Source organism: Passer montanus, unplaced genomic scaffold, assembly GCF_014805655.1.
Source record: "Passer montanus isolate IOZ18808 unplaced genomic scaffold, ASM1480565v1 scaffold10, whole genome shotgun sequence".
NCBI classification, from domain to species: domain Eukaryota; kingdom Metazoa; phylum Chordata; class Aves; order Passeriformes; family Passeridae; genus Passer; species Passer montanus.
The window spans coordinates 11,475,969-11,490,439 of NW_024356505.1; the positions used below are offsets into that span (position 1 = coordinate 11,475,969).

At 37.9% G+C, this 14,471-nt stretch overlaps 2 protein-coding genes across 13 annotated transcripts in view; one reads left to right on the top strand and one right to left on the bottom strand.

The window, feature by feature from the left end:
* The window catches only part of HNRNPA2B1 (heterogeneous nuclear ribonucleoprotein A2/B1), a 15,096-nt gene extending 9,019 nt beyond the window's left edge, over positions 1-6,077 (top strand). For 4 of the 10 annotated variants that reach the window (XR_005627823.1, XR_005627822.1, XR_005627825.1 and 1 more), the window contains 10 exons: positions 83-293; positions 552-653; positions 739-828; positions 1,328-1,390; positions 1,847-1,966; positions 2,236-2,358; positions 3,380-3,462; positions 3,614-4,540; positions 4,775-4,905; positions 5,730-6,077. Coding sequence is in view for 2 of the 10 variants with exons in the window: in XM_039712455.1 (XP_039568389.1) it covers positions 83-293; positions 552-653; positions 739-828; positions 1,328-1,390; positions 1,847-1,966; positions 2,236-2,358; positions 3,380-3,441 (771 nt within the window). In the remaining 8 variants the exon portion in view is untranslated. The remainder of the gene's footprint in view (positions 1-82; positions 294-551; positions 654-738; positions 829-1,327; positions 1,391-1,846; positions 1,967-2,235; positions 2,359-3,379; positions 3,463-3,613; positions 4,541-4,774; positions 4,906-5,729) is intronic. The other 6 variants (XR_005627824.1, XR_005627818.1, XR_005627817.1 and 3 more) reach the window with 5 other exon arrangements.
* The window catches only part of NFE2L3 (nuclear factor, erythroid 2 like 3), a 24,585-nt gene continuing 15,747 nt past the window's right edge, over positions 5,634-14,471 (bottom strand). For 2 of the 3 annotated variants that reach the window (XM_039712418.1, XM_039712431.1), the window contains exon 4: positions 6,403-13,950. In XM_039712418.1, the coding sequence (XP_039568352.1) occupies positions 12,733-13,950 (1,218 nt within the window). In that variant the 3' untranslated portion in view covers positions 6,403-12,732. Of the gene's footprint in view, positions 6,380-6,402; positions 13,951-14,471 lie in introns of those variants that run through there. The other variant, XR_005627815.1, reaches the window with a different exon arrangement.

Sequence of the window (14,471 nt, forward strand, 5' to 3'; positions counted from 1 at the left end):
TCCTGAAATACAGGTAAAATAGTGCTTTGAGAAATTGGATTTTTTTTTTTTTTTTTGCTAATGTAAAAAGTTCTTTTAACAGGAATCTGGAAAACCTGGTGCTCATGTTACTGTGAAAAAATTATTTGTTGGTGGTATTAAAGAGGACACTGAAGAGCACCACCTTCGTGACTACTTTGAGGAGTATGGAAAAATCGACACTATTGAAATTATTACTGACAGACAGTCTGGTAAAAAGAGAGGGTTTGGATTTGTTACATTTGATGACCATGATCCTGTGGATAAAATTGTATGTAAGTAATTTCATTCTTTCTATGGATAGTATTAATTTTTACAGCCTGGGTGGTTGTGTAAAGCTAAACTTACAGATAATGGGATTAGTTACGTGCCTGTATTATTTCCTATATCAGACGTTGCTGAATAGTGTGGGAATATGTATTTCAAACAAGTGCCATCCTTGTGTAAAAATCTGTGGTATCTTGTGTTCTTTTATGTGATTCAGAATGTGTTTGAGTGGAAGTCTGATATTCTGTTATTTGATATGGTTACAGTGCAGAAGTACCACACCATCAATGGACATAACGCAGAAGTAAGGAAAGCTCTCTCTAGACAGGAAATGCAGGAGGTTCAAAATTCTAGGAGTGGGAGAGGAGGTAGGTACAGTGGTTAATAGTTTGTGATTGGTTTTTGTGTTCACTTTTCACAATCTCACTACTTAAAAATGTTAAACTGATATAGGGAACTTCGGTTTTGGTGATGCTCGTGGAGGTGGTGGCAACTTCGGTCCCGGACCTGGCAGCAATTTCAGAGGGGGAGCCGGTAAGACAGGCATGTTTGTAGCATTTACATTTTTTACCTTATTAATGCTGTCTTTCTGGTTCTGGATAACTTTGTATGCTGTGGTGCTGTTTAACTTAAATGCACCTGTAGCAGTTGAGAGAATTTTTGGGAAAAGTAACTTGCAAATGAAGTTGTGTTTTGGTTTTTCTGTTTTGTTTTATTTGTGTTTTTGTGGTTGGGTTTTTTTTTTTACCTTTAATTGAAAGCTAAAAGTAATCTAAACTTAATTATTTGCCGAAAAGGTCAGAGATTTCTCTGGTTCTATGCAGCATTTGCCTGACATTTTAAAACTGAGTACCCTACAAACACAATAAAAGGAAAAATGTAGCGCAGTGATTGGATGTTGAGCTTTATTTTTGTGAAGTTAATTGTACATATTCTTAATAAATAATTTCTGAGATTTAGTTCTTAAGGTCATAAGAGTTTGAGAATTCTACTAGTTTCATACAGGTAAATTGAAATCCTTTGGGGTTTTTTCTCCCAATAGATGGATATGGAAGTGGTCGTGGATTTGGTGATGGATATAATGGATATGGCGGAGGACCTGGAGGTTAGTTTGCTGTTGTAGTGTTTATTTTCCTTAAGAAACACTTCATATTTATATCCACATGTATAAAATTTATCTGAATTACCTGAGCCATTTTGTTTGTTTTAAGAAATGTACATGGTTGTTGGCTTATGTTGAAATTCCATATGTCAAATTGTATGGTTATTTCTTGGACAAGCATTCTTTAGGATAAGAGTGGGTCCTAAATTTCCTGGAAAATGAAGATTTTTAATTAAGCCTGTCAGTTGAGGTCTTTAGGCAGTCTGACTGTTGGGATTTGGTCATAGTTCAGTTAGGGTGGGAGCTGGTATGTGCTTTAAAAAATACTGTCCATAGAGTTCCTTTACAAAACTACCTTTTTATTTCTCTTTGTTCTTCTAAGCAGAAAGACATTCTTTGTGTGTAATTTGAGTGCATTTTATATTGAAAAGTTCATTTAAAAGGATTATGTTCTCACAGGTGGCAACTTCGGTGGCAGTCCTGGTTATGGAGGAGGAAGAGGAGGCTATGGTGGAGGAGGACCTGGTTATGGCAACCAGGGTGGGGGCTATGGAGGTGGTTATGACAACTATGGAGGAGGTAACATTTAGGCTTAGTGTTCAAGCATTTCAGTTACAAATTACTGCAAGTCATTTGAGACTGGGGGGAGGGTTGTTTGGAAATGTGCGAGGAAGCTGTTGTTTTTCAAGTAATATGAAATAGAACGAAAACATTGTTTGGTGCATGCACCGCTGGAATACATGTGTGATTTTGTACTTTGTTTAGAACTTTTATAATGGGGTGTCTTCGAGTGTTGCATTCATCTTAGCTCATGTAGGTATTTCTCCACTTTTGTGTTGATAACACAGGCAATTACGGAAGTGGAAACTATAATGATTTTGGCAACTACAACCAACAACCTTCAAATTACGGTCCGATGAAGAGTGGAAATTTTGGTGGCAGCAGGAACATGGGGGGACCATATGGTGGAGGTATTGTATATGTCCTGTGTATTTCCTTGTAGCTGGAGTGGGTGGACTTCTAGGACTTGGGGGAAATTGAAGAGAAGACATGGGATAACTGTTTTGAACTAAAAAATGGTAGACTGGGATGAGATATTAGGAAAAAAATTTACTGTGAGGGTGATGAGGTGCTGGAACAGGTTGCTCAGAGGTGGTGTGAGTGCCCCATTGCTGGCAGTGTTCATGGAGGGGCTTTGAGCATCCTGATCTAGTGACAGATAACCCTGCCCATGGCAGAGGGGTTGGAACGCGGTGACTTTGAAAGGTGCCTTCCAACCCAGGTTATTCTTTGTGATTCCAAGGTGGATATGTAGGAATTGGGTAACTTCTGCAGTAGATGGACTGCAGATCCTGTTCTTCTGCAAGTTTGCTTCAGTGTCTCAAGACTGTGAAGCTTGTCTCAGGGAAATCGATTTTTATCATTTTGGAACAGATAAAACATAGAACTTTTTCCAGTGTTGTGTAATTTGTAGTTTAAAGATTCTATTTCACGTTCTTTGCTGTCAGCTCACACTATTTGTGGAAAGTCTAGTTACTCAATTTCCATCATATTTGCTGTGATTTCTTTTTATCCTCCTCTTGTGTCGTTTTTTTCTGAGACAATCCTGCTTTTTGTTTTCTAAAGTTACTTAATATGGAGTATCAGGCTTGTGAAATGGAAACTGAAACATGAAGCCCTTTCTTGTAAGGTTTAGCCTGCAAGCAAATTCAGCCCTCACAGGCTCAGACAGCACAGTGCATTGAATTACATGTGGCACTGTTGAGGCTTCTAAGATTTCAGCATGTAGTTGCTTCCTGTGGTAGTCTTTGGAGGTTTTTCAGAGGAAGACAGTGAAGTGTTAGAAGTCTGTGTTGCAAATGCTGTCACTGGAAGTAAAGCAGATGTTACTCTTGATTTAGTCAAGCTTTGATTGATTTCTTCAATCAAAAACTTTCATAGACTTAAAAATGTATTGATGGGACCATTCTGTTTCTTGTTCTGCAACTGTAGGAAACTATGGTCCCGGGGGCAGTGGAGGAAGTGGTGGATATGGAGGGAGGAGCCGTTACTGAGTTTCTTCAAGCATGCCATGGGTAAGTATGTTTTTAAGTGTTAAAATTGCAGTGATTCTTGAGAGTAGCTGCAGGAGTTAAAAGCTTTTTAGGATATTATCTTTCCTTTAAAAAATGGTTAGATGAATAATTTCATAACCTATTTTTTTACTCTTTACTTCTGTTGAAACAGGCTTCACTGTATAAATAGGAGAGGATGAGAGCCCAGAGGTAACAGAACAGCTTCAGGTTATCGAAATAACAATGTTAAGGAAACACTTATCTCAGTCATGCATAAATATGCAGTGATATGGCAGAAGACACCAGAGCAGATGCAGAGAGCCATTTTGTGAATGGATTTGGATTATTTAATAACATTACCTTACTGTGGAGGAAGGATTGTAAAAATGCCTTTGAGACAGTTTCTTAGCTTTTTAATTGTTGTTTCTTTCTAGTGGTCTTTGTAAGTGTAGAAGCATTCCTTTGATAATGTTAAATTTGTAAGTTTCAGGTGACATGTGAAACCTTTTTTAAGATTTTTCTCAAAGTTTTGAAAAGCTTTTAGCCAGGATCATGGTGTAATAAGACATAACGTTTTCCTTTTAAAAATTTAAGTGCGTGTGTAGAGTTAAGAAGCTGTTGTACATTTATGATTTTAATAAAATAATTCTAAAGGAAATATTGTGTAATTTTAGATTTTTTTTTTAATACTGTAAATAAGGCAAGGAGTGGGTAGTATAAGGTCCCACAAATAATACAAAGCTATTGTTGTACGTGTAAAATTAAATGCTGGTGAGAAAAAGTATGTTGTCTGTAAATGACCAGGTTTAAAATATCTAGGTAACTTAAGGGGTATCTCTGCAAGGAGAAACACCTTTTTAGATTTTTTAGATGCTGCTTCTTCAATGGCAAGGAAAGGAAAAAACCCCAAGGTACTCTTCCAGGGACGCAGGTCTAGTACAAGAGAACTCTTGAAAACGTCACTAAAAGTTCAGCCAGTCTTAAAAAGCTGTGCTGTATCTCTGCAAAGCTTTAACTACGGTAGATTGTTTATAAGGATGGCAACGAAGGCTGAGGGTGTAGAGCAAAATAGTTCTAAGCTTCAGTTAAACTTCTTTAGGTAAGATCTTATTTACTTTTCCTTTCTTAATATTTCAAACCCAAGAAATTAATAATGTATGACAGTATTCTTTCAGTATAGTGATTATCATTATGTAGTTTAACATATAGCAATGAATTAACAATTACAAATTGAAAAGAAACTTGTGAATCCTGTTTTCTTGTATTAAATTTTTTTTACAAAAAAATTGTTAATTTCAGCTACTTAACATATTTTTTTCCTACTGGAATCTAGCTATGATATGAACCCTGGACAAGCATAGACTGCTGCCACTGTACACTGCTACAGTTGAACAAATGAGACCTGCAAGTGTCCATTAGTAAAGCTTTGCAAGGGTTCCATCCCTGGTGTTGGTAGTTAAAATGGTAGGTCACAAGTTAATTAAATCATACAACTTTATTTTTGCATCCTGCAACATTTTCTTTTTTCTTGGGAGTCTATGCATTATGGTGGTTGCAAGGTAATGCAATGAAGGTAGTTCTGTGCTGTTGAAAATGAACTATGTTGTTACGTGTCTTGTCTGCTGTAATCTATTCTATATAACACATTTCATCCTGAAGGTTCCCAAGTAACTGTAGAGTGTTTACGTGTAAGGAAAATTTCACCACAGAATACATCTGCCTCTGTGAAGGAATGTGTCGTCCATTCTTTTAACAACTGCATAAGCAGTTCTTTAGGAGGGCAAGTGAAACCTTCAAATGAAACTGCAGGTGGTATTCCATAAGTGTACAATGTATTTATGTAAATTGGAATTTGGCTAGAATGTTGAGGTTTCCACCATTTTTTATAGTTCTTGCAGCTAACAAACCTTAGTGCCAAATTTAGTCAGCCTTACTCTCACTGCATTGAATGTTTGCACCTCAAATTGATGGAAATTTATCAAGTAATGAGTGAGTTACTCAGAGTAAGGATGGCATACTCTACAAGATTTGGTTTTGATAAAAATCAACAAAACCTATCAAAGAAAAGGCAACCAAAAATGCCTTAATTTCAAAGTTCATTGCCTCTAAAAGGCTACCCATTGAAGAACGTGGACTCAGCTAACAAAAGTCCTGTTCCTTTTGTGTTAGACACACCAGTGAACTGCTTATACTTTTTTTTTTAAAAATGGCTGAAGTTCCCCTATTGGTAATTTGGTTTAGACATATGTGATAAACATCTTCAGATACACTTTTTTTTTCTTTGGCAGGAAGGTGCCATGCTGCAGGTAACTAATGAAGAAGTGGTCAACCACAGAAACGCTTCAAGAAATAAGAAATTCTGTATCATCAGAAAATAGTTGTTTTTGCTGCCTTCATTAAAAATCTAGAGGTTAAATGAATACTGATAAAACATCACAATTAGTACAGCTCCCTGTAATGATGGGTTTTTTAAAAAATTACAGTAATAATGTCTTGTAAACCTTTCGAATAAAATTCAGATTCGTTAGGAGAAACAAATCACTAATGTTAAAATAGCAAACATTCTGTGAGTAGAAAGTTTAACTACATCTATTTATAACTTTCATAGCTTTAAAATAAAGTATTTTTATACCAAAGTAGTTCTAGTGTAATGCTTAATAAAAACTTAGTGTGTATCTAACATTAGATAATGTTTATGTTTAGACCCTTTCATGATCTGGAACATTCCATTTTGAGGTGAATTTAAAACAGAATCAGTTCAACAAGTGTGTTCATGGAACTTGTTTCTCTGACCTTGGGCATCTGTTCTCTTTTGGGAGAAACAGTGCTGCAAATTGAAAAGTGCTGATGTCTTTGCTGTTGGACACAAGTGCTTAAAACTAGCTTTTTTGGCTGTGTTTTATATTACCGCATACTTCGCTGTTAACAAAACTACAACCTAAGTCAGTTTGTGAGGTAGCTTTTTTGACTGTGTTTTATATTACCTCATACTTCGCTGTTAACAAAACTACAACCTAAGTCAGTTTGTCAGATTGCAATAGGACAAGAGCTTTATCCTTTCCATTTTGAAAGAGCTTTTAGCATGAAGACAGACAGACTGACTGGAATGTAGAGTTCCAGCTGTACAAAACTATTATCCATAGCTGCATCTGGAGGTGGAAGGAAAATACCAAAACAAAAAACACCAAACCAAACAAAACCATTAAACACCAAGTGTGAGTTTGAGAAAGCTTCAGTTGGGAGTGTATTTAAGGGGAGGTATCTTGAGGTTATACTGTTTTAACCACTTACCTTCATGCATGGTTCATTCAAAACTTGAAATGTGTATGCTTTGGCAGAATCATCATGTCTTTAACCTTTATAATACTGTTTAAGGATTCACATACCATTTTTTTCTGTTTCTCAAGTTGAACTTTGAAATACTTGAATAGGTAACCGGTGGCCTGCAATGGAAGACGCACAAATCTGCTTTACTTTCTTCTTTCCAACAGAATGACTGACCAGGTCATAAGGAATTTGCCTTCTTTCCTATAACTTAGATGTAGTTGATGGAAGTTTTTTCTTTACAGTTGCCAAGTCTACATTCATACACCGTTTTAAGAAAACTAACCAAACCACTTCAAAGGGCAGTAATTATTTTTCTGTTTCAAATACTATTTCAGTAGTGTAGTAACAAGGTTTAAAATTTACTTGCATTGAGTATGTTTTCCATAAGGAGGATGTTCTCATTTTGATCTGATGGCAGTGGGGGAAGGGAGCATACAGAGGGAACAGCACTGTGCAAGAATTAAATCACTGGATATTTCAAGTCTTGAAAACCTGGTGTCTTTAAGTTTCCTGATGTCCTTCTGTTGAGCTCCCATGACTTTTCTCTTGGTATGGTCTTAAAAGTTAAGGCACGTGACAGTCAGCAGTGGTCACCAGCAAATGTGGTGAGAGAAGTCACAATTTTGAGTCAACCTGATACTGGAAGTTAGCAACTTCAAATAAAAGCATTATTGTGTGGTCTGTTACTGGTCATCAATTTGTAGACAATGGATTCTTACTTTCTGTCAAGTGGGATTTTGTCACTACAGATTTTTGTCTTCCAAGTAAGTGTAACATTGCAGTGTTTCCAGGTACTAACAGCTGAGGATCAGGCTGTCAGGTTGTCCAGCTTTCCCCCAGCAAACACTCTGTGCAGCCAACTGAGGGAAGAAAGAAAAACAATGTAACTTGTTGCTAACTAGTATGTGAGCCAAAGAACACCCAAAAATCGAGTATGACTTGTTTTATGAAGTGATGGGGAAAAGAGGTCAGCAGTAGGCTTCTGGCCACTCAGATTTTGTGTTACAAACAACGAAAGTTGAATTTTTTTCTTCTATTTTGCTGCGGGTGCTAGAAAACATTCAAGAAAATTCGAACAATTGCTGTTAATACTGTAAAATGAACAGGACTTGAACTTTGTCACGTGTAGGAAAATGTTCTTTTAGATGGATGATGAATGTACATGATCTCTTGGTGATGAAGTCATGTTGATTCTGGGGAAGAAAACCCAAGCGCCAGAAATGAATCTGAATTTTCAAACAGTTGTCAACTGAGTTTGTTTTTGGCAGCTTTGCCTCATTGGTAGAGGATAATTTGTTGGGAACATACTGGGGCTGTGCATTCCCTGTAGGTTCAGTGTTCCATTTGGTTTTTGAAGTAGTGTGTGATGCAAGTGAACACTACTATAGTAGTGCTGTTGCTTTTTGATGTAAGGGAGATTGCTGTTTCTCTTCAGCCATGTTTATTCAGCCATACCATTCAGTGTGTCTAGGAATGCATAGGAGTGTTACATGGAAGGGTTTGCCTGGGTAATAATCCATTTTGCCAGAAGTACTGTCCCTTTTACTAGTCATGTTTTTGCTTTGCAGCTACTGTTGGCTTGTGTTGTACAGAAATTTTGTCAGGACTTATTCCAGTTAATGGAGCAAGAACTGGTTTGTTCATAGCAGTAAAATTACCATTGTATAAATAATACCTGTGTGACTTGCCTGACAGAGTGCTATGAACATTGGGTTAACAGTGTTTGGGCATCTTGTAGTCACAGACTAGCTTGTGAGACCTCCCATGCTGCTTCATTGTACGAAAAAGGTGACTGGGGGAAAGTCCCAAGAAAATGGCTGTTACCAGCGCTCTTCCCTCCCCCCTTGTTAGGTTAATTTTGGGGCATTCTTGTATGAAAATGGGTGGCTGGAGGACTTCACTGAGTTCTAGTAGCTGTGTAGCAGGTGTCAAGTTGCAGTACTTCATGAGGTATGCACTACAGTAATAAGACATCACATGGTTACATCTGCCATCTCTATTTGGTTTAATTAATAAACAGTTTCTCACTACACCCTGGTGCTGTGTCCTGTTGCCTTATTTATAGGTCTCTGATCACCTCTGTCCTCAAGATTCTTAGAACTGTACTTCTGACTCCCAGAGGATGAACTAATGTGTGTGTGTGTGTTTTGGGACAAAGATTAACAAGTTGATACTCGTGAAATGCTTTGTCAGTTCTTTCTCTCATTGAAGTTTGTTCCGCTTTCCCCATCTAAAACTAGATTGTAAGCTCTTGAGCAGGAACATCTTTAGCTTGTAAAATTTGGCACTGTAAAAAGCCGAATCTACTGAATAAAACCTAAACCCTGAATTTAAAGCTGCACTTCAGTGCAGTACCGTAGTGGTCATTTAAGGTGCGTGTAGGGTTCAGCAGAAAGCTGTGTCTGTTCTGGGAGCGCTTGGTGGCAGGATGGCTCTGGGCGTGTCCAGCCGTGCAGGGCACAAAGCAGGCACTGGCGCTTGCTGTTGGATGGGAGTACTCTGCTTGCCTTTGCTGCTGGTGGATGTTCCTCCAGAACCAGGTGTGAATCTTGGAGCAGCCAGCAGGTAATGCTTCAGAGAACATGTTGCTGCCATCAATAATGGGAATACAGTCCACCCAGTGTTTTTCCTTTTTCTTAATCTGACCTTTCCTAACCTTGCAGATAAGCTCTTTCTAACATAACAGAAATGTAGTTTACCACTGACTGTTACAGACTACTTAAAAGCTTTGCTATGGGACCAGTATTTTAATGATCATCCCCACTTGGGTATTTCTGGTTTTTGTTGCTGTTGTCAACAGCTATATTTACAATCATTAGCTTAGTGGTTTCCTAGTTATATTTAAAAAGTGTTTTCAGTCTAACTTCACAGGCTTGTGTTTCAACAGAGTAGTAGTAAGGTAGGATGCAGCTGTAATGTCCTTGTGTCATCTGGGTCCAGAGTAGGTCTGATATCACATCGTGTCTTTCCACGCAATAAAGCTCATGGTTTATACACTTGGGATTTTGATTTTGTGAAAATCTTGATCTATCAATAATAAAGACAAGACAGGCTTCAGTCAGGTGTTACCCACGTTTTACAACCCTTTCAGCAACAACTTTGATCAGTCCTGTTTACCTGAAAAGCTCAATTTTATACTGTGTCTATTTTGGTACAGAGATTGCAAATATGGTCTAAGGCCAGTACAAAAAGTGCATTAAGAGCTTCAGCTGTCTAGCCTAACCACACATCACTTAAGGACATGGAACTATAAAGCATAGCCAAAATCAGGCCCTGTTTGGGAATTTTTGTTCGGTGTGGATTTTGTGTATGTGTATATGTCTGTTTGGAATTTTTCTTTAAACACAGGCTACTTGTAGAAAGGGAAGACACTTCAAATGAGTCTGCTCTAATTAGAAACGGGACATTGGTCTGAATTCTACCTATGGTTTTGTCCTGCAGGCAGGTAGCTGGTGGTTTAAAAAACACATCCAGACAAAGTTCATTGTATCGTCAGTACTGTTGCTGTCCACCCAAAATCAGTATTTCAGCTCAGTCTTTTGTAGGAGTAGAGTTGCTTGTTGGGTTCTGAGGAACTGAGGCTCTTCCATCAATGTTCAAGAAATAGTTACTGGGCAATAATGGCAGTTGAATTAGCTGAGGGCAGTTCACAATCCTTTACAACCTGCACATTTACAGGGAATGGAGTGGTATTGGGGCTGATGCCTTTAATGGATCCATTGGAATAAGCTGTTTTCCATTAGCATTGTGTTCGTGAAGGGTTACAGTATGCTTTATTTTTGGCATGTAGCAAAATTTACCTGTGTAGCTGTTTCCCAATTGGGTATGTGCAATTGTCCATTAGCAGCTGGCCTTACAAAAATCCACAGAGCTCACCTGCCACTGCTACTGAAGGAGTGTGCACCAGAAAATTTAGGCTTTTATTTTTCCTCCCCGTGTGAGGCCCTAAAGCAGAAATACTTGGCTTTCTGGATTTCTCAGTTGTGAGCCTAATGTAGTAGCTATCAGAATTTATGCACATGGGCAGTGAAGTAGATTTAAAGACCTTGTCCTGCAAAGGGTAAGTACGTGGATTTAAAAATGTTCATGTCATTTAATTGATTATGATAATGCTGACTTAAAGCTGTACTTTTTCCCCCTACAACTAGAAATAAAATTAATGATTCATCATATGTATCTGACACCTATAGCATGTTTTGGTTGGTGATGCAGCCAGTAGACAAATCCCATGTGAATACCAGTTAGGATAGACGTGTTTCACACTGATGCTTAACCAAGAGCAAAAAATTGCATAGCCTCAGTAATGAGACTTTCTGCTATGAATTTACACTTACCAATTTGAGACTGTGGTGAAACCAATAAAGAACACATGCATACAAATATTTAAAGAAATATTTTAATAGAAAATGTTGAGAAAATTGTTCAGTCTGATTTCATTATGGATAATTCAGTGCACTTGGCACTATCTTACGGCTCCCTTTTTAGAAAATGTCACTTGACAGTATCAGTTTGTTACAGATAAATGCAAGCAGCCAATGTGACTTCCATGCTAGTGGCAGTTGATTTCTTCAGCAGGTATAAATAGGCATTTAAGCTTGTATATGTAGTTGGCTGGTACAAGTGATTTTTTTAACACACCTGAATGTAAATTTGCTCCATTGTCATCATGCCATGACCAATGAGAACTTTTTAAATACCAGTTTTATGTGTTTTAGTTAAAAAATTAACAAGAAGTATTTGTTTTCTAGAAATTAATATTTGTAGTTACTTTCATAATATACCTCAACATTCCTCTGTTATCATTCATTACAGGCCTTTTAGGCCATCTCTCTTGCAGACCTTTTTCAGGCTGTAAAACAGTAAAGGATGGGATGTTGTAAGTATGTAAGCGACTAAAACTTCTAATAGCACAAATAAATTTCAAAACCAAAGAACTTCATTTGGAGCACTATCAGAGTGTAACCTCATAATTACTAGTACAGATAAACAGTAATTTGGTTCAACTTAATTTAAAGGCTAAGTAAAATGTGTATTTTAAAAATTTAAATCTGAAACATTAAAGACACTTAAAAAATATCAGTTAGAAATGCCGCAGAAAAAAACTCAAGTACTTCTTGAGGAAGGTCAAAATAGGAAGAAAAGAGAAGGTACACAAATAAATATCACAGTCACTAGGAAACAGAACAGATACTCCTTCATCACTGGTCATTTTTGTGGAAGAAAATTGAGAATGATTTAGTTGCAGAGAAAATAAAGGTAAGAAAACACTGAATCAGACACTTTTTCAGCATGTTTGCAGATTGAGTGTATGAGTTGTAAAATTAAGTGGCATATTATCTTTACTTGGGAGTTATGATGCTGAAAGTACTGAGGAAAAATGCAGTAGCCTCCTGGGCTGCTCTCCTCAAAGGAATACTAGGAAAAGCAGAGCTGTTCTGAATAAATGCAAAGCATGCAGTTATCTCTTGAGCCTATGTAAATGCACAGTGAGTTTAAGTTGAAAATGCACTAGAACTGTAATTTTTCTTTCATGGTAGACAATAAAATAAGGTCATTTTCTGTATAAAAAGTCAAGTATTCAAGATTAAAACATTTTCTTGCATGTTTAACATTGATTCAAAAAGTTTACTTTTATCCCTCACTGATGTTCTTCCCTCTGCCCCCCATTGCCAGTAACTAAATTCCTAGTTTTAAAATAGGTCTATGAAGCTACATTACACTGATGGTCTAGCTCCTTTAATTCCAACTAAAACTAAACAGATTTCCTCATCCAGAAGCCTCAGCTCATGGACCTTCTAACAGATCACAGCTGGTTGGGTTTGCCAGACCCTTGAACATAGAGTGATTCTCCTCAAGTGTAGTTTCTGTTTGAACTGCTGTAATCAATGACCTGTAGTTGTCACACATATACTCTTATCATCCTTTCAGACAAAATGAAGGTGATTTAGGTGATCTCCAGTCATCTTACTTTTGTTTCTGCTCTTTTCTGTTATCTTGTTTCTGTTCAGATTTGGCCAAGTGCTTGGGTATTATGAAAACGCTACCATTGCTACTGCAGTGAATGACATACTGGCATGGGTTGACAGGTCTACCCTGGTCATCCCTCAGTCTGCTGAAAATGTCATGGTACAAGTTGTTTAATTTTTGCTTTATCTGGTTGATTAATTTGCTACACTGAGAGTGCTCCTTTTTAAGGCTCTCCTTTTGTGTTTGGAGATTACACACATCTTCTTCCAAGTTAAGAATTGCATTCAGTTTGCGTTTACGACATTTCTGGGCAGCTACCTTGTTTTTTCCTCTTCGTCTGATGTCACGTAGAAGTGATACCTGAGTTTCTGTCAGCTGGTTCTTTGCCAGCATGGTGTTGAAAGAGTCAACAGACATGCTCACAATTTCCTCGACTGAAAATGGTATTCTCAGAGCTTTTGCACGCCATTCATCTCTGCTCCGGTTTGTAGCAGTAGAATTGTGGTACCTCTCCTTTACTTCGTTTGATTTCTTCATCCACATCTGTTGATGATGCTCTGGAGTGAATGCTGCTTGACTTGGCAGCTGATTGTAAGTGTGATTATGAAGAAACTGCTGAAGCATGGCTTCTGTAGGACCCTGTGCAACACCTGGATATTCCACATGGCTGTGCTTAATGTTTTCTTGGCAGTGGCCAGCAACAGCTCCTAAGCTGTGCGAAGGAGCAGATTTAACACCGCTGCTGTAGCTGTACCCAACAGAATCTTCACAGCAGACTGAATAGGAGGTGGTGCTGTGATTTGAATTCAAAGGTAGTCCCGAATCTGAGCCAGGCTCTTCAAAGATCTGAGAAACTTCTATAGGACTAAAGCCTTCTTCTAAAGCCAAAGACATGAGCTTAATTTCATCAAAATTATCATCATGGGCTGTTAGATTTCTAAGGTCAGCAGCCGAAAACAGCCCTGTCAAATTTGACCCATGAAATTGTGATTCTGGATTTGTGATACCAGAGTTTGATTGAGGGAAAAACTCTTGCCTTTGTAAGTGTCTTGGTTTTGGATTTAATGGAGTGGGGTAGTCTGTTCTTAGTAGCATGGCATCAGGAGGACTGAAACTGTTCTGAAGTGTCTGGGTCAAGTTTATATTGTGGTGTGAGGATGATGGGTCTTGGCCTCTACTAGAGGTAGCAATTTGTGTATCTTCCAGTAAGTTCACCTAAAAGATGAAGGAGGAAAAAATGAGATCTTTCATAAAATGAATGCTTCTGCATCCCTCACCTACACAGGCACAAACATTTTTCAACATCCACTACTTGATTCAATTAAAGCCAAACTTTTGTATGTTAAACTCTTCTTCCAGCTGTTTGGAATGCTCTTTCCCATCTGTATAAAGCATAAGCTGTACTGACATATGGCAAAAGGACGCAGGAAGAGTGCAGAAATGACTGAAGGATCGGGAGAAGGACTTGCAAAGGACAGTGTGGGACTGATGAGGATTGGGGGGTAAAAATGGGACTATTGCAAGTGTACAAACTATGGCCTGCATGTTCTGTCTGATCTGATCTAAGAAAAAAATCCTGCTGGGAGGAGTGGTCATGACCCTTCCCTGGCAGTGGTACTGATGATTCAAGGGTGAGCTGGTTCAAGGTGCTACACTGTTAAAAACCAAACTTTTAAAAGAAGATAAATAGCTCATCTGCAGAAGTTAACCAGTAAGGACAGTGGTGAAGAAAAGAC